The 20,085-nt window shown below is 37.8% G+C and overlaps 1 protein-coding gene across 1 annotated transcript; it reads right to left on the bottom strand.

Annotated features, from left to right (window-relative positions):
- Positions 1-6,715: 6,715 nt before the first annotated feature.
- On the bottom strand, positions 6,716-19,232 carry mmp14b (matrix metallopeptidase 14b (membrane-inserted)). Its single transcript, XM_079380054.1, has 10 exons — positions 18,615-19,232; positions 12,912-13,060; positions 12,389-12,511; positions 11,715-12,022; positions 11,074-11,235; positions 9,956-10,122; positions 9,727-9,865; positions 9,465-9,615; positions 9,267-9,382; positions 6,716-8,773 (listed from the first exon to the last, which is right to left on the bottom strand). Exons 1-10 carry the CDS (start codon positions 18,699-18,701, stop codon positions 8,316-8,318), a joined length of 1,860 nt encoding a protein of 619 aa, XP_079236180.1. The 5' UTR covers positions 18,702-19,232; the 3' UTR covers positions 6,716-8,315.
- Between the last annotated feature and the right edge of the window lie 853 nt (positions 19,233-20,085).

Below are 20,085 nucleotides of genomic sequence, written 5' to 3' on the forward strand. Positions count from 1 at the left end.
CAGACAGATCGGAGACTCTGGGATTAGGCAGCACTTGTTGCATCATTCTTTTCAGAACTGGACCCGAGTTACTTTTTTGGCCAAATTAAAAGTTCTTCAGAGGTTGTTTTTTTGTTTAGTTTTTTTAATCATTGCAGCCAATGTACAGTAATTCACAAACCACATAAAGGGCACATGGGAGTGTATCTTAAAGGAATATTTCAGGTTCACAAGCTGTCGACAGCATCCATGGCATAGGGTCAATTACCACAGAATTACTTTGGCTTGTCTCTTACTTTATAAAAACAAGCAAAAATTGTGTTCACAGTAATGCATTGACAATGGAGGTCTGTGAAACTGGGATAAATGCTACAATACTTTTCATAGCATATCCACAATACTTAAACATGGATTTAACATTTCTACCAGTGCTAAAATATGATTTATAAAACTTAAGAGCTGCAATAACACTTTGTACAGAAGAGATAAATATAAGCTCATTAACTAAAAAATAAATACCCATTGCCTCTTGACTTCCATTGAAAGTTACTATCAAATCATGCATTTCTTTTAACAAGCTGAGGAAAGTTTCCCTTTTTTCTACAAAATGAAACCAAATACAAAATCTATATAGAACCCCAAGACAATATTTCAAACCCCATCTGTCAAGCTCCATGGATTATATTCACTAATGGTCCTCCTTTCCACTGACATCAACAAATCTCCCAAGATTCAGATTCATTTTCACACCAGGTTTGTTCTGCTGAATGTAGCACATTTAAATATTTAGAATGGAGTATTTTTATACTCCCCAGTATAAATGGTCTCTGTATGGACAAAAGGAGCATGTACGTTCTTCAAAATGTGCCTTTTTTATTTTCAAAATACAAGCATATATGTTTGGAATGATATGAGGGTGAATGAATAATGACAGTTGTCATTTCGGGTGAACTATACTTTTAACTTCGTATGCACCTGAAAAAAATATTTTAAGGGATACAGGGAGAAAAACAACTGTGCCTTTTGTCTTAAATTTTGTCCAGGTCAGCTAATGTAAGGATAACCTACTCCCCCATTGCCCCGGCCCTCGGATCATGCTAAAATACCACATCTTGTCATTACTGTAATAACTGCTGATGAATGATCAAGCGTAAGCAGATTTTAAGCAGTTTTAGCAGACACCCCCTTTTTACGCTCTGCATAGGGCAGCTAAACTGGGTCGACCCTCCCGTGGCCATACACAGCCCAACCCAACATCACTTCTTTGACCGACAGTTTCTTCCCAGAAGCTCGGACACTCGATGCTGTCAGAGGAAGTACTTGAGTATGTTGCAGCTCTTGATGAAAAGGCACTTTTGGTACTTTAAACTTTTATAAGGATGCTTCTCAAAATCCATTGCCCAGAGTTCATTTTTGCAGATCAGAGACTCGGGGATTAGGCAGCACTTGTTGCATCATTCTTTTCAGAAGAGAATCTGAGTCACTTTTTTGGCCAACTTAAAAGTTCTTCAGAAGATGGTTTGTTTATCATTGCAGCTGATGTACAGTAATTCACAAACCGCATATAAAGGGCACATGGGAACGGATCTAAAAGGAATATTTCAGGTTCACAAGCTGCTGACAGCATCCGTGGCATACCGTCGATTACCACAGAATTGCTTTGGTTTGTCTCTCACTTTATAAAAACAAGCAATAACTTTAATAAATCCTATAACTTTTACATAATATGTACAAAATCCACATGTAGAAGTGAGTCCATGATGTATATCGAGATGTTTTGTCCACCTCTATTATTGCCAGTGCTAAAAGGATGATTTATACAACTTAGCAGCTGCAATAACACGCTTTGTACAGGAGAGATAAATAGAAGCTTTTTAACTAAAAAAAATACCCATTTCCCCCTTGACTTCCATTGAAAGCGTATTACTGTCAAAGCATGCCTTTTTTTTTTTTTTTTTTTTACAAGCTGAGGAGTTCTCTTTCTTTTCCCGACAAACGGAAACAAAATACAAAATATACATAGAGCCCTATATAACATTTCAGACCTTATCTATCAAGTTCCATAGATTATATTCACTAGTCCTTTCCATTGACCTCACACCAGGTTTGTTCTGCTTTGGTTCTTGTGTTTGTTGTCACTGAACGTAGCACATTTAAATATTCAGGGGTATTTTTAATACCCCCTACTTTGAACTGTCACTGTATGGACAAAAGGAGATAAAAATAAAAGCATACAAGTTTGGAATAACATGAACAAATAATGGCAGAATTGTCATTTTTGTGGGTGAACTTTCCCTTTATATTTGTATGAACCTGAAAAAAAAAAGATTTTATACAGGGAGAACAACAACTGTGCTTTTGTCTTAAATCTTGTCCAGGTTGGGTAATGTAAGGATAACCTACTCCCTCATTGCCCCGGCCCTCGGATCATGCTATACTACCACATCCTGTCATTCCTGTGATAACTGCTGATGAATGAGCAGTGTAAACAGATTTTAAGCAATCTTCAGCAGACGGCCCCTACCCACCGCACTGCCTTTTGTGTCCAGTAGTTGGAGAAACTAACCACAATTCTCCTTTTTCAAAGCCCCCCTCTGATGTGGCATCTCAGAACTCTTTCTAACCCCCTTTCTTTCTCTCGCTACCCCCAAAGCCACTTGGTTCAAGCTGTAAAAACCTGAATTCCTCATGCAAAAGTTCTGCTTACAGCACAAAAGCTAGAAACCGCTGCTTTTCAGACATTTTACGAACACATTCAAAAGGATGTAAATTTTAGTGCATTTGTGCATCATGTTTCTCATCCGTTTCCTTGGCTTCGAGTTAGACTTTGTTGACATGGATTTATATATGAGAACCATATGTGGTTTAGTGTTGGAGGAGGGGCGAAGGATCTAATGCAACTCAACTTGATGAGAACCGAGGGAGTACTGAGGGAAAAAAGGCACATATTAGAGACAGACAAGGAGGGGAACATATACCTCATGCTTCTGATGTGGCAGTCCAGTCATTAAAGTCATAAGGTGAAGAAAGAGTCTAGTTAACTGTTGCAGGCCTGAGCTGAAGCAGGGGGGTTTCCTGGAGGATGTGACTGGGTCAGAGTGAGGGTAGCTGGGTTTGGTGCACTAGGCAGGGGGAGGGTAAAAAGACTGATTCAGCAGCTCCTGGTGGGGAGTCTTTTCCTGCCCACTTTGGAAGTGTTTACCTTTTAAACAAGGAGGGAAAGAACCAACACTGTGAGTTTAGAGATGCTGATTGTTTTACTTCCTATAACCTGTTTTTTCCCCCCACAATCTCTTGTCTGGAACTGTGGAAAAAACCTGCTCCGCTCACACCACACCCTGTCTAAGTGTAGATGGTATGTTTCCCATAGCTCAACACGTTAATGCAGGTGCCTCTTTTCTTTTATGTGCACTTCTAGCAAACTCAGCATTACCTAACTAGATTTATTCTGTACAGGCATGTAACAAAATTCAAACTCTCACGCCAAGATCTATGTGAAGTGACATACAGCCAAGTATGGTGACCCATACTTGGAATTCTTGCTCTGCATTTAACCCATCCAACATGCACACACACACCGTGAACACACACGCGGAGCAGTGGGCAGCCATTTATGCTGCGGCCCGGGGAGCAGTTGGGGGTTCGGTGCCTTGCTCAAGGGCACCTCAGTCGTGGTATTGAGGGTGGAGAGAGCGCTGTACATTCACTCCCCCCATCCCTGCCGGCCCGAGACTCGAACCCGCAACCTTTGGATTACAAGTCCGACTCTCTAACCATTAGGCCACGACTTCACGACATCTATAATATGTTTTGAGTACCAGAACATATATAAAGTGTTTGCATCGTCACAGTTGAGGCTGGAATATTATGTTCTAGTAAAAACGAGGCATTGTATTAATAAAAACAGGTCCCCAACAGCAGTCCCCAATGAGGATATTCATACAAAACACGTTCTTCATGGATCCCTAAAAAGAACTCATGTACAAAACGGTGCACAAACTGTAAATACACTGTGTATTGTACATACAACATATGAATGCAATATGTTTAGAAAATTTTTTAATGTTTTACAATGATATTTTAAAATGTTATTTAAACTGGAATTTTCCTGTGATGGCAAAGCTGAATTTTCTGCAGTCTTCAGTGTCACATGATTATTCAGAAATCATTCTAATATGCTAAATTGGTGCTCAAGAAAAATAACGTATAATCAGTAGCAGATGCGCTGCGTATTATACACACAAGCAGATGTGCTGCATATTATTTTTTTAATATAATTGAGATATTCTTTTGTTCAGGACTCTCTACAGATAGTTCAGAAATACAGTATATTTTATTGTCACTTTTGATCAATTCAATTTGTCCTTGCTGAATAAAAGTATTAATTTCTTTAAAAAAATGGTGCTGTACATATGGAAATGTATTTAGAGAGATTGCCACATTTCATTGTTACTATTGTATGTAGGTGTTACAAAGCCCATTGAAACTCAATACGATTTCTGGTTCGCTGTTTTATGGCTTGATGAAACAAAAACCATATGTGTCCTACATTAAGACTTGTATTATTATTATTATTATTTTATTTTTTTGACTTTGCATTATTTATATTAATTTACATTCCATACAGGCTGTGGAAAACGTGTTTGCATTTAGGAGCATCACGCTCACATGCCCATATGTTTATTCCATATATAATTGTTTCTTTTTCTTTACATAGGAATCTTTTTTTTACCCATTAACAGACCCTTTTAAGTTTGAAAACATTCACAAGAACCTATTTACCTAATAAATTTATGGTAGTGTTCACTAGCTAACTCCCCAAAATGGTTAGCAAAATGGCTAAAAATAAGTTGGGCTAATCGCTAAAGTGATGGTCCAAGTTAGATTTTGTGCATTTTGTCTGTTTAACCTCTAATGAAAGAAATCTCATCTCTTTTGATATTGTATAAAAACTATAAGCTTGGTGGTTAGCAAATAAACATATTTGAAAGAAAATGGCTTTTTCCAGCATATTCTTTGAATCTGTTTTACTTGACACTTCAAAGTCTGTTCTTTTTCCCATTAGGCTTGAAAAACCAGGAATTCTCTCCATATTGAAAGATGTGGATAGAGCCTGTCAAGTAGAGGTGTTAAATAGCATGTGTCTGACTTCACTTGAACAAGCAGAGCAGCATGAAGACATAAATGGATCACAAAGAGCAGGCAAGTCTCTTCTTTGCCTAGAGACCTTAAAAAAAACAAAACATAGAATGTGTTTTAAGAGAGAAACTTGAAATGTTTGTGGTGCTGCTAATGTTTTCAGTTAAGCCTTGTTTAAGAAAAAAAAGTGAGTCACTTAGCAGAAACTGAGGAAACTCAACTCTGCTTGCCTGGAGAAAAAGAGAGAGAGAAATGGAGGGAATTGTGGGCAGAGCAAAAAGTGCTGAGGTTGTTGTTCATACTGCAGAATCAGCTGGGAAAAGATTGAACTTGCTTAAAATGTGCACAGAGTGAAAAAGATGGTGTACTTGTGTAGCAGGATACGCTCTGACTGAAATACATACAATACATGGTGACTTTTGAAACAACAAAAGCTGTCTTTGAAGGGCTATCATTGCTTGCACTGCACTTTTATGTTTAGACCTGTCTGATCAAGTTATAGGTTGTATCATTCGTATTACATCAACAGTATGTGCACAGATAAGCTGTTTTCCTCCCTCTCTCCTGGAGTGTGCTGTTATCGAGGCAGTTTGGATTCCAGATGTTGTTGATGGAATTCTCCTTGATCGTTGGCCTCTGAACGTCCGCCCCCCTCGCTTCCCCAAAGCCTCGTGACTGGACCTAGAGTGCCAAAACATTATCCATCTCCAGTTGCTTATTCCAAAAAGCAAGTACATTCGGCTGTCTCAATTAAAAAGGATACAAACACACTGAAATGAGTATCATCTCTAACTTACACGTATGTTTGTGCCTCAATCAGTATCTGGAAGTTTAATTATTTTCAAAGGCGTGCACACACTCGCATTATAACAGAGATATGTTTCCTTGCGAACACTGCCAAAAGGGTTTGCAAAATTATAATCATTCCTGGTTTCACTTAATCCTTGGACCTAGCCTGCTTTTTCCGTCCCATTTATTTGGCCAAGTGTTTCCGAGTGCCAGCAAAAGGGAGGAGAGAGAAGTATGGACAGAAATGACAAGAAAAAAACAATTCTATGCAAAAGACATAAGCTTATGTGGGGGCATCGTAATTTATGTGTGATAGTGCAGGGTGTTTGTCTTATTGTGTGGTTATGAGGAACAGGATGAGATGCACTAATGAGAGAGATGCTTCTTACAGGCGACTCTGGGAGGTAACAAGCAGTTCGGAAAATATGGCCGAAGAAGGCAAGAAGTCTTGGATTCGGATGCAGGTTGAGAGGAGCAGCTGGAGATTAGGACAGAGAACTGCTTTTCCTTTAACCTCGCTGTTGTGCAGGAGAGTGAGTGGGCTAAACAAACATGTTAAAGGGATAGGTCACCCAAAAATAGAAATTCTGTCAGTTTACTCACCCAAACGTGTCCAGATGTGACTTTCTTTCTTTTAAATTTCACTAAAAAAGATATTATGGACAAAAACACAGTCATTTCTCAAAATATCTTCTTTTGTGATCCACGGAAGACAGTCATTCATACCTGTTTGGAATGACATGAGGGTCGTTTCTAAATGTTTTATAGTGTTTGGTAGACACCGAAAGTCAAAAAAAGAAACAGCAAAGAAAACTTACAAAATATTTTATTTTTTGACTTAAACATAAAAAAAGGTTTGAAACAAGCACAATTTATTTCTAGATAATGATCATCATCATTTAAATATTATTATCATTATTGGGTTTTTTTTATTCAAACTTTAGATTCCCATTTTAAAAAAAGCACCTCAAGTTTTCAATAATTGTAAACACAAGCAGTGAAAATATCATTTATATACTTTAAAATTTATTTCAGTTCAAAAATACAAACCCACCCATTCACCTTTTCCCCAAATTAAGGCCACTTCATAAGACATACATTATTGCCTGTCCAGCAGGACATTTTTAATGACAATTGTTAAAATCAAAAAAACACATTCTTGACATGGAGAACAATAACAATAGTAATAATCATAATGATAATGACATCATCATTATCAATAATAGTAATTATTAAAAATACAGTACAATATAAAGCCATACTACTGGTGGACACAGACAGACAGCACAGCTTTGCAGGCATTGTTAGTGGGATAAGTATCAATTATCTTTGGAATGGCACATGACTTTGGTTTCTTAACCTGAGTTTGGAGTTGCATGGGGTGGGAGCGGAACCCTGTGTTGCTTTAGTGAAAAGAATGACCTTTCATGAGCCAATGCAAATAATCTTTTATGATATCTGGTAACACTGTGCATAGGAGAACTCTTCAAAAGTACTACGGTGGTCCCATGGTTCAGCGATGGCAATACCATGGTACGGAATGATTACGATATTCATGCACTAAGGTATTTATATAGTACTAGAGAGAATACCATGGTACTGTGGCACCTTCTGACCGACTTATCTAGTTCATGCATCCTGGAAGAATTTTAAAAATGAACAGAAATTACACTCACAAAAAGCTATTTCTGACTATGTTTTAAATTATTTTAAATTACAACTAGAAAAAGGTAAATCTAGTTTAATCCGTTTTTACGAATTTTCCCAAAAGTTGAACAATTTCAAATTTTTTCATCACTGTGAACCCTGTAACATGGCATGACATTCAAAAACCATGGTAGTACGGTCTTGTTATAAAAGTTGCATGAGGCTGCTGGAAATGTGATGCAACCTGAGATAAGTACAGAGTTTTCTGATTGGGACAAACGTTGTTTTCGACAGAGGGTAAGAATTCACAATGAGTCAGACATACAACAATAATCACAACTTTAAAATTACATTTACAAAAGGATAAACAAACAGCGATGAGCTGGCGTCATTGACTACACCAGAAGGGAAAGAAGAGAAAGACATTGAGAGAAGAGGGGAGAGATGAAGTGAAAGTGACAGGGGAAAAACAAGTACTGTATGCCTTTATACAGCGTGCGGGAAGAACTTGGCACAGGTGTGAAAGCAAAATGTTCAAAACCACTAATTACAAGATATAAAAATGCTGAGATTTGTTTGAGTGGCATCATTTCTAAAGTAAACAACAAAGGGTCCCTTTTTGGCCAAAACCATTTTTTTTAGACGTGCTTTTCTCATTTTGGTTTTGCTTTGCTAGTAAGTCCCCTTCTTCCATATTCTCAATTCTCTCCATTCTCTCCTCTCCTCCCCTTCCCTTTCTTCAATTATCCCTTCGTAATCATTTAAACCTTGTCCAGTAGGGAGCGTTGGCAGTAGAGCAAGCGTCTCGGTGTGCCGTACCTGCGGAAGAAGAGAAGTGCTCCGAGCGTAAGGATCACGCAGACCAGCAACATGAGTGGCACCACGACGGCAGCCGCTCCTCCTCCGCTGCTGGGTGCGTCTTCGACCTCGATTATGATCACCTCTGTCTCCTCCTTTTTGCCCTCATCCTCAGTCTTGTCTTCCTCGCGTGTGCGGTCACGCTCACGCTCTCGTTCACGTTCTCTATCCCGCTCCCTTTCACGTTCTCTTTCGCGCTCGCGCTCACGGTCACTTCCTCCGCCTCCACCACCTGTATTGGAGTCCTCATTGGGACAGCCCATCCAATCCCTAAGTGCAGACTTGGGGTATCCAGGCTCCACTCTTAATAACTGGTTGTTAAACTTCCAGTACTTGTTGGCTTTGTAGAAGTAGGTATAACCTGTAAAATTTAAGAGAGGAAAGGTCAGGACTGTACAATAGTAGCGATCTTTGGCCCAAAGCCTACATCCTGACTTTGTTTCAATAAAACTAGAATATTTTTTTTTTTTTTTTAAATGTATGTCTTATATTAGTGAGAGGCAGGAAAATATTGGAACAAGGGAGGGAATGGGGTCAGGAAATGACACAGGCCAGATTTATGTCCTAACCATGCACAACGCCACAAATGATTAATGGTATATAAATAAAAAATCCAAGGGGGCATTTTTTGATAAAAAAAAAAAAAAAAAAAAAAATATATATATATATATATATATATATATATATATACAAATTTTCTTGTGTTAATGAATAATTCTGTGTGCATATGTCATACGACTGACAATGTACTAAGATGTATAATGGACAAAGAACAATCATGTCAGAATGAGAAGGCTTATTATTATGAAAGACTGGAGGTTAATTTAAAATTCAGAAGGCGGTGAAAGGCTTACTTTGATCTCGACTCATGAAGGCAGCCTTTATGTTGTCTGGAACGCCTTGCCATTTACTCATAGGTTTGGGGTAGTCTGGATCCACTGACTGCGTGTCTTCATTGTAGCGATAATATCTGATTGAAGATAAGAAATAGTTTCAGATCTAAGCTCCCTTTGTTCTTATGCCTTGCATTATGGGATATCAAAGCTACTGACTTGTTTCCTTTGAAGAAGTAGGTGTTGCCTGTGGGGGTGTACAGAAGGGCTGCGTCCAGTTTCTCCTTTGGAAGACCATTGCCCATTTCTCTCAGAGACTTCGGGTAACCTGACTCCAAGTTCGATTCAGTGAACACCCAGTGCCTGTCCCCTGCAAGCCAGAGATGATATTACTTCTGAAGCAATAAGCAGGCCTGTTAAAGCCAAAGGACAAAATCCCACTTTTTTCCATTGAAATCATACGATCGAAGAGGATATGTACCTTTAAAGAAGACAAATTTCCCATCTTCTCTTTCATAGGCAGCATTAATCTCTGTAGGCAGACCTCTCCAGAAATGTCCGATTGGCATGGGGTAATTTTCCATAACCCGATTATTACGAACGCGCCAGAACCACTTATCCTAAAACACAGGGACAGGAATTGTGATGAACACACATACTGCATGATCTCCAACTCCAAGCCAATGCGTACACACATATTCCATCCATACCTTAAACACAAACATTTCTCCTCTGAAAATGCCAATGGTGTCAAAATGGCCTTCGCAGATGTCAGGACCAAAGCCAGGTCCTCCCGGCCTGTATGGTGTGGGATATGGAGTGTGGTGGGGGGTCTGCGGGGTGACAGGTGGTCTCGGACGGCCTCCAGTGTCTGGTCCTACACAGAGCAAAAATTCATTTTTGTGAATTAGTTCATTCGCATTGGTCTATTCACTGTTTAAATAAATGATTAACTGATTAAAGTGCCCCTATTATGCCTTTTCAAATATTACCTTTCATGCAGTGTGTCGTGTAGCAGTATGTGAACATCAACTTTCTGCAAAGTTGTGAAGCCGACAGTGCATGATAAATAACGTTTTTGTCTATCAAAAATTCGCAATCGCCTAAACAAGTCGTCAGGAATTTGAATCTTATTCTGTTACGGCTCTACGTCACGAAGTAACACATTTGCATAATGTCCGCCCATGGGCTGTCATTCACACTGTACGCGGTAGACCAATTACAAAGGACTGCGCCATCTGACCAATCACAGCAGCGAGGGCTCACGGAAAGGAGGGGTTTAGAGAGACTGATTCTTCGAACTGCTCCGCATGAGTCGTTTAGGAATCATGCAGAAATTAGGTAAAATTAAAGCTATTTTTTGAGAAAACTAAAGTGTTTTTTGACCTTGGATGCATGTAAACCTGTTTTAGGACACTCATAAAATAACATTAGCAACCTTAAAAATGGCATAATAGGGGCACTTTAAACAAATAGTCTAAATATTTATTAACGCTGCTGTTCATCACTATATTTTTGACTGTTACGTATATTCTGGTTTTATTAGTTGTATTTATTTTATGTTAAATTTAATGTTACTCAATCAGATTCTTTTATCCAAAATGAATAAGCTTTAGAAAGCAAACCAGTATATTTTCTTATGCTAATTTGGTTTGTTTTTGTGCCAGATAAATGGTCTGAAATGCAGAATTAAATAGCATGATAGTGAAAGTGATTTATAAATACATTGTAAATATATTATTTTAGCTTTAGTTAATGATAACCCTGCCTTGAACAGAACTACGGTGTGGTTTAGCAATTCAAGTTGCAATGATATTGATTGTTTTACCATAAAGCTGCTGAATGCCTTTACGGTCATCTTCAGGAAGCTCAAAGTTCTCAGTGTCCATCCACTGGTAGAAGGGAGCCATGATGGCGGAGGGGTCATTTGAATGTTCCATTCCCAGGGCGTGACCCAATTCATGCACAGCCACCAGGAACACATCATTACCTGAATGAAAGTAAGAGATTACCATGTCAGCACAGGTCAGATTTGGCAAACCTTAAGTAGCATGCTGTATAATTGTGCAGCACACATTAAAAACAACTATTTTGAAACACTAAGAATAGATATCACAGAATGACAGCTGAGAGCTGTTATTCTGTTCTTTTAGAGCTTGTTTTTGGGCATTCAGTTCACAGCAGGGAAACGTCAAAGAAAAGCTTTTCGGAAGGAGATGTTCCAAACATTACCATGAAAAGGTAAGGTTGATTCAACCCAATTCAGTGAAAGTGTGCACAAACACAACATTTGCCTGGACTTGCCTCACTCGTTCTATTACACAAATATTCAAACCAAACAAGTTTGAGTTTATCTGAACTCACTTATTCATGTGTAAACAAGAACCGCCATCCATACTGACAAAAACAAGTGAGATCCTTGGGAGGTCTAGAGTATTTTCACTAACTTCTGGTGTTTGTACTCCTTACCCAAAAGGTCACGGTTGCCGATGGTCCAAGGCTCTGCTGCGTCGAAGTGTGTGTCTCCTCCTATGCCATTGCCTGGGAAGTAAGCATGAGCCAAAAATCCTCCTTCGCCATCAAACGGACTGGCGTCGCCATGAAAACCATCGGCGAAGAAGAGCATGATGTCAGCAAAGTCTTCAACCTTATCTCTGATGTCACTGTAAGGGATCTCTCGGAATCGCAAAGGGGTAACTCCTTCCCACACTTTGAAGGCTTTTCTGATCGCCTCAAATGTTTCGTATTCCCCAACTTTTGGTGTGTAGTTCTGTATGCTGTGAAGAGATAAGAAAGGGTGAATTGGATAGGCAATCAGAGGAAAGTAGGGCATAGGAAAAAGACGAATATATGAAGGAAAGGGGTAGAGAAAGTGATTTACATTACAGACAAGTCACACAGGAATTTTGGCCGTGGCTGCAGTGGAGCAGAATTATATAGTAGGCCAAAGATGACTTTTCCATAAGTGTGGTGCGTATTTACTAAAGCATAGCCACAGCCATATCTAAACGTTTATGACAGCAAACCTCAATTAATCGGTAATGGTTTGGACGGGAGTTTTGTGCCGAAAATGACCTAAATACAGTTTCAAATGCACTGGTCTTTTATTGATCCAGCAGAATGGAGTTAAAGTTGTTTCTTACCAGAATGTGATCTCATTTTTATCCCATTTGAGTCCCTGGATTGCGTAGCGCTTCTTTCTCAGGTTGCTTTTCAGTTCGGCTCCAAACTTGTCTGGGACACCACAGCGGGGCTTCTTCATTGCCCTGGCAATCACCGTCAAATACGTTAGATCATCCACCGCACAACAGATTTAATTTCAGTGATTTTGGACAGGATGGCTGTTAATTTTTGTCCTCATATATTCTACATCTTCCGTGCCTCATTGCAAACCAGTGGAGGATTGCTGACACAATGCTCTAGTTTTTCCATTCTCTCCTTCCATGACTAACAACCACATAACTGATGGGCCAAAATAATTCCACAGAGATATCTATAAGCTCTTGAATCTCTTGAACTAGCCACAGGTGTTCAAAAAATGCAAGACTGATTCCATGGAGAGAAAATCATCTAGACCCATTTTTTTGTTATTAACTGGACATGGAAGCACTAATTACACTTGACCGTAATACACTGCTGTATGAATCATGTGGGCAGTTGACTTACTCTAGAGTTGCAGGATCCATGTTGCCGGTGATTTTCAGGCCGTAGAATCTCTGCATGGCAGCAATGGCAGAGGAGACGGAGTGAGGAGAGCGGGCTGTATGTGTGCGGAGATCACCGGGTGGCAAGTAACCATATTGCTGTAGCCATGCCTAGAACACGAGAGAAAGAGAGACAAAGGTACTCATTATTGGACAGAAACCTTTTGTTAATTTTCAATTATATTAAAATGTTTTCTGTTTTTAAGTTGAGGTGCATGGAAAGTGAAAAAGTGAAAAAAGTGACGTAACATGTGGCCAAGTATGGCTAGCCACGTTACGTTACTGTCCAGGGAGCAGTTGGGGTTTCGGTGACTTGCTCAAGGGCATCTCAGTCGTGGTATTGAAGGTGGAAGAGAGCACTGTACATTCACTCCCACCACCTACAATTCCTGCCGGACCTAAGACTCGAACTTAGTCCGACTCTCTAACCATTAGGCCACAACTGCCCCTAACATATATAAGGATATACTTTTATGCAGGTGTTAGTTCTATAACTATGGCATTAAACTCCATAACAAAAATTTCTCCTCTTATCTGATTTTTTTTAGCTGTATCTGCAAAAAAATAAATAATTTTTACAATGTAACAAAAACACCTTGTTTTTACCTAATACATTACCATTTAAAAGCTTAGAGTCGTAAGATTTGTTTAAAGAAATCATTTTAACAGTGCTACATTTAACTGATCAACAGTGACAGAAAATACTTTTACACTGTAAAAAAATAAAAAACATCCAATTTTTTTTTTCTTACAGAATTAGAAAGCATCACAGCCTTTTTCAACAAGAAACCTTTCTTGAGTACCAAATCAGCATATTTCTGAAGGATCATATTATACTATGGTTTCACCATTGCTGGAAAAATTTACATTTTGAAATATTTGAAAGATAGAAAACACTTAAGTATTGTATTGTAACATAATATTATTGTCTGTACCGGTTTTTTTTTTTTGGTGCCTTGGTGAGTAAAAACATAAAAAACAAAAATATTACTGACCTCAGACTTTTGAATGGTTGTGTATATCTTTTTTTCTTACCACAGTTTTTAACCAATTTTTTTTTGTGATAGATTCATGAAACAAGAAGGAAAAAAATTGCCAACAAGGTAAGAAAATGTAAAGTAAATTGAAGATATAATTCTTGTTTTATGCAATTTTGCTTCTCAAATACACTTTATATACACTTTATATTATTTTAACAACGCTTCGATGCTAATTATGGAATACAAGGCAAATAACTGATTAAAAAAAAAATTGACAAGAATTTTTTAATTGACTGGAATACAATTGACAAGAACTTAATTTAGTGGGTAAGTGTGTAACTCACAAACCCAAGGGATTGGGCAGAGTTCTATTCCACAGTTCATGACACAAATCACTTATACACATTGCAAAATTCACTTAAACAAATACTTCTAAACAAATGTATATATCAAGTATGTGTCTAGACTGATTTATGACCTTGCTTTCCTTTAAGGCAAAAGAAAGAAGCTGCATTTTCTGTATCTTGAAACTAACTCAGTGATGGCACAAATTCATTTCTGTTTGTGCGAATATAGGATGATAGATGAGATAATGAAAGGTGAAATGTTATCTGTCTGTGACTCCCTCAGGGAGACAGATACTGTCTCCAGTTAAACCAAACTGTCAGTCGGTAATTTCCCAGGGAATTTCTGGTCAATACCATTGAAACCTCAGAGACAGAGCCCTTATCCTGTAATCCCTCTTTCTCTACCTCCTCCAGCACTCTCTCTCTCTCACACACTACTGCAGGAATGTAGACACATGCTGTGGGGCCTCGGCACGCCCTCGTTCAGCTGTAGCTCATACAGAGAAAAACATGTTAATCACATGATTTGGCTGTTGTAGCTTGTGCGGTCTTTGTGAGTAAAGTGTCAACAGAAAGAGGTTCCTCAGCATGATCAGCATGTTTTAAGTTTATAATGGCTGAATGTGTTTTTGACTGTGTGTCTTGGCAGCAGATGTGATTACATCCACAGTCAGATGCATCAACGCATGTATTCCAAGTTGATGTAATCCTGGAAATTTAGTTTTTTAAGAACTTGCTGTTTTCTTGTACTTTTATTCCTCTATTTTTCTCTTTTTTATTCCTCTGTTTTTTATTTTTGTCTCAGTTTTTTCTTGCCGGTGGGATTGTGATATTTCTAAACTTCCACAAAAGTTCTTCTCCATTCCTTTGTATATCAGACATTGTGAGTCTGTGATTCACTCTCAGTCCTTCACAGCACAAAAGGTTCAGTGTGTTATATCCATATGAGGAAAAAAGGCTGTTAATGGGACATGGATTGGTGGGGGATGGCTGAGATTGTGATAGATGAACATGTCCTATATGCAATCCATTGACTAAAATTGAGTACAATTGAAATCACTTTCTGGTAAGACACCTTGTCTCTATTCTGCTGGATTAATAACATGTAGTGATGTCTTTACAGTTGCGCAACATTTCTTGCATCTCTCAAAAACAAGTTTGAAATTAGAACTCAAACACATCCCGGCAGAGTCTACCTCTTTTTGCTAGTACTTCCTGTCTTTTCCACGAAAAAGGCTTCTTTAAATTTTCACAGAAAAGTTAACTCATTATTCCCCAAAGTTATAAATACAATTAGGACATGTAAGACTGTGCCATCCGTCACTTCTTTTGTATGCTAAAATTGTGGTTCAAGGTCATCGGTGACCAGTCTATGATTATGTCATTATACTAAAAATCAAGACCAAATACTGGGAAACCTCGATGTTGGGTTTGTAACTGTAAGTGTCCAAAATGGCCATTTTTTATCATTTAATTTCATAGCCACCCAGACCTATTTCAATAACCAATTTCTAAGTTTTAATATAAAGAAAAAGATGAACAACTTTCACACACTGAGGTGGTTGCAGGTAGGTGTATAAATCACATTCAATGCAATGGAAAACTGAAAAGTCATGACTTTTCATAAAATTAACTGTCAACCTTCTTCAGGCCTTTTAGCTTGAGATATACCTGAAAATGAAGTTTTGCAAGATATGACAAGTGTACAAGACTTCTTTTGATGTACATAAAGGAGCAATTGGCACCAAATTGTGTTTGAGAGCATATGCACATTAAACTCATAGAGACTTGAGAGAAAGACATGCAATTTTAAGGGAAAATGAGTCACAACTTCCATTCTCTCTGGGCCAATGGAATAACACAGAATCTGGGTGAGCGAGTTGTGAATCCAAATCATAAAAATGCAGTTCAACTGCTCAGGTTACGCTAATGAACCTCAACAGCTGGCTAAATGTATCAACACCGTAACATCAACACAAGATCCATTGGTGTTTACACTACCAAAAGTTTACCACTGAAGTTTACTCTGTAAATTCATGCACTATGAAGTCCCTAAATTCCTTGTATTTCATTTAAATTTGGAACACATTCTATGCTATTGATTCGTGGTTCTATAAGGAAGAATGTATTCCAATTGTATTATTTTATTTTAGTTATTTGAAATTGGATGCTTGGTGGAAAAAGTCGGAAGTTACTAGTTATAATCATCTTTCCATGTATTTTATAGATCAGTGGATCACATTTTTACACCTGAGGCACTTGGCTATTTGATGAAAAAAAAACAAATTCAAATGGAAAGTGCAAAATATGATCATTACTATTAAATGGGAAAGGATGTTGGGAATTATCTTTCCAGTACTTTTTCAGACATACTGCAAAGGTCTGTGGGTTGTTTGGCTTAAGTGACACAGGAGTTCAATTCAGCCTTTCACTTTTCTGCTATTCTCTTGCTTCTGAAATTACATCACTTTTTCAGCCTACAATAAGTTCTATTCTTTATGCAGACTTGCATCATTCACACCCCACCACATTTCCTGCCTAAAAAGATCAACCCCATTTTTTTTTCATTTGTGTCTCTTTTCTGTAACATGCCACCCCCTTCCACATCCCACTTCCTTCCTTACGCTTTGACACTACATCACTAACTGCTGGCATCATCTCACATCTGTTCTAAAGTGGTCAAGGACGAATGGGAAAATCCCCTGGGCATTTCCTTTGGTTCTGTCTAGCCATATGTGGCCAAATGCAAATTCCAATAAAGTACTATAATGCAAACTCCCTAGAAGTCCTTCAGGTGATTATTCATGATCATTGCTGTCAGTGACGAGAAGTGTACTAAAAATAGCATGTCATGGTTTGTGTGGGATTATATGACTTTCACAACAAAGGGACGTGGATATTGACACTATTATTGTCTAAAACCACAGCTGTGCATGAGTCTATAACTTAAGGATATCCTTAAGGAATTAGGAGAACTTCCTGCAGGATTGTGATGACTTCCTGTTAGCCAAAGTGGAGAAAGAGAGGAAGAAAAGAGCCCATATGGAGTTTTCCACCCTGTCTAAACCCCTCCTCTCTTTTTTGACTGTAACAAAGGACAAATGTCATCCATTAAATCCCGCATCTTATAGGAGCAGAATAACCTTTTCCCCCCAAACTCATCCTCAGCATATCCATCCACAATCTGACCACAACATTACAGGCATGACTTTTCCTGTTTTCTTGTGGTAATTGGTCGTTCTTTTTTGCATCCTCAGCATCTTTCATTCTCTGCGGTCTCTTAATTCAGAATCCTTCACTCCTCCTCTGTTTGCTTTGATCACTGAGCAGAGAGATCAGAGTTTCTTAAAGCTAAACATATGTGACTGAACAGTGCTAATGACTGGCAGCTGATAAAATCTTTCCCATATGAAAATTTGATTTTATAACCTCACAATGGTAATAACATCCATAATATAATGCTTTCTGGATTTCTCTAATCTTTTCAAAGTTAAATAGGAAATTAGTGTGATATAATTAGAGATTAAATCTTTTAATTCTAAATGTATAATTGGAAAAATCTCTTGAAAACATGTCACATTATATTTTTAATTAATATGAAAATGAAGCCTGTTTTAGGACCATAAAGTTGTTTTGCATCATGACATTATTTTCATTACATTTAAGCACATTTCCTCCTTAAATGTTTGGATGTTTTACTTTTATCTATTTTATTGGTAATTCCTATTAATTTGAAAAAAACTGTAATATTTTATGATTAGTCTATTGTTTAAGTCAGCAAAAATTAAAGATGAGGGGTGAAATAAGACTCAGACATGTACAAATCCATAACGAGCATGAGATTTAAATTATTTTTTGTACTTCAAAAATGAAAATTGTACAAGAAAATGTGTTTAATGTCAATGCAAATAGGCTTCATTTTCTTTATGCCAATAAGAATTTATTTCCAGATTTTGTGGTGAAATATGACCCCACTTGTTCTTGACAGGTATTGTGAGATTCACACTGTTAAGACTTTAAATTAAGGACCCCTAATTTTCAGTCTTCCTAAATCTGTACAGCAGGAGTCTCATATAATACAGTCTTTTGACTGACAAGAATTGACCCACTTTAAGGGTCACGCGTGTTTTGCATTATATAGTAGGCTAACTATTGCCAAAATAATCATATATAATATATATAGCTATATGATTTTTTTGTTATTTTTACTTATACATTATTATTATTATGCAGAGGTGATATTCAGACCTTCACACAAAGTAAAACATCTGCCACCGCACAACAGATCAGGATGTGTTATCAGTAACAAATATCTCGAGAAAAATGCAGGATACTCACCTCAGGTTTCGTGTCTTGTTTCGAGGACGATCTGTGCACGCACACAAATATTAGGAGCATCAGCTCCGTTAACCGGCTCCAAATCATTCTTCTGTCGATGAGTCCTTTTGGAAAACACGTTTATTAATTTAATAAAGTTTGTCTGCTCTTGCAACTGTCAAAACATAACCACGCTTAAAAAACAATAGCGCCTGCCACTTTTGTGGTAAAAAATAGACGAGAACTTTGACTTCTCCAGGAGAAAGGGAGAATGCTTAAGTTTATCAAAATGTAAACAGTTACTGCTATAGATTACTAGTGCATCGGAGTGACTGGTACTCTATAGTCCTAAAATCATTCTGCTAAGATAAGCGTGGAAATGTTGCATCGAGAGAACCCCGGTATGAAGATGAACAAATTTCTCTTTGTCTTATTTCTCTGTCATTGTGCTAGTTGGTTCAAATCTCCATATGCACAGCAGCCCCTTTCTCTGGGCTGTAGACGTGGTCGCTCGATAGTGTTGCCAAAAAACTGATCCTGAAAAGCCAAAGCCCTCCCTCCGCAACATTAGCCCATCCCGCTCGAACTTAATGGCCTTGCTGACGACCTTCTTCTGCTTTGCTTGGCTCGACCTTATGGACAGAGAAAATACTTCATCTGCCATAGTTTTTTTCCCTCTTTAACAAGGCTATTGTTTAGCTTTAGCAAATTTAATTCATGGTTTTGCTTAACATTCGTTTGTTTGCGGTACTTCAATGACTGGTCAAAACATTGCTAAAGCAAACAAGCATGACAAAATGAATCATTTCAACTGATTGAATGGGAAAATACGCGCATATGCCATGGCATTCATTTAATTTGCCTTTTTTATTTTATTGTGACAGCTGTAAATTAAAAATGGGTGTGTATATGTAAGTCATTGGAAAGTCCCTCACATGATATAAAAGTGTAGGCTATTCCATTTAACTCTGATTTATTGAATTTAATAATACAATTTTTAGATTGGGACCATTTTAAATATTTTTACATTTTAAAACGTTTACAGTGGTGTATTTTATCCAGGTTCCTTGACTTGTGACAAATTCCCATAGTTCATTATTTTTTTATTTAACAGCATTTCAGTGGCAAACTGATGTACAGTATACTTTTTTGTTTGTTAAAAAAACACCAGTTTTTGTCTTCAGTCTATAAGAGCTACACTGCCACACACTGGTGAGATTCTGTCATTGCATGTTTCGTCCATAAGAGAAAAATATATTGCTATCTATTTACTAACAAGGAGCTTTCCTTTTACTTTTGGAAGAGCTTCCATCCTTGTTGCTGGGCTGTCCTAAACGATTTGTGGTAAGATGAAGGTGAAAATCTACTTCTGTCGAAAGGTTCAATGATGTTAAGGTATGTTTGAATGCAACATAAGGTCTATTTGAACATTCTGGTGTTTGTTTGTGCTATTATCAGTCTATGGTTAGTTCATTCAGTATGTAACAGTGAA

This window comes from Barbus barbus, assembly GCF_936440315.1.
Source record: "Barbus barbus genome assembly, chromosome: 26".
NCBI classification, from domain to species: Eukaryota; Metazoa; Chordata; class Actinopteri; order Cypriniformes; family Cyprinidae; genus Barbus; species Barbus barbus.

Bases quoted from the DNA above. Each gene is read 5' to 3' on its own strand.
- mmp14b (XM_079380054.1), bottom strand. From the start codon at position 18,701: ATGATTTGGAGCCGGTTAACGGAGCTGATGCTCCTAATATTTGTGTGC. The intron at 13,061-18,614 runs GTGAGTATCCTG...CTCGTGTTCTAG, and splicing joins AACAAGACACGAAACCTGAG to GCATGGCTACAGCAATATGG. The intron at 8,774-9,266 runs GTAAGCCTTTCA...TAAATTTTACAG, and splicing joins CTTCATGAGTCGAGATCAAA to GTTATACCTACTTCTACAAA.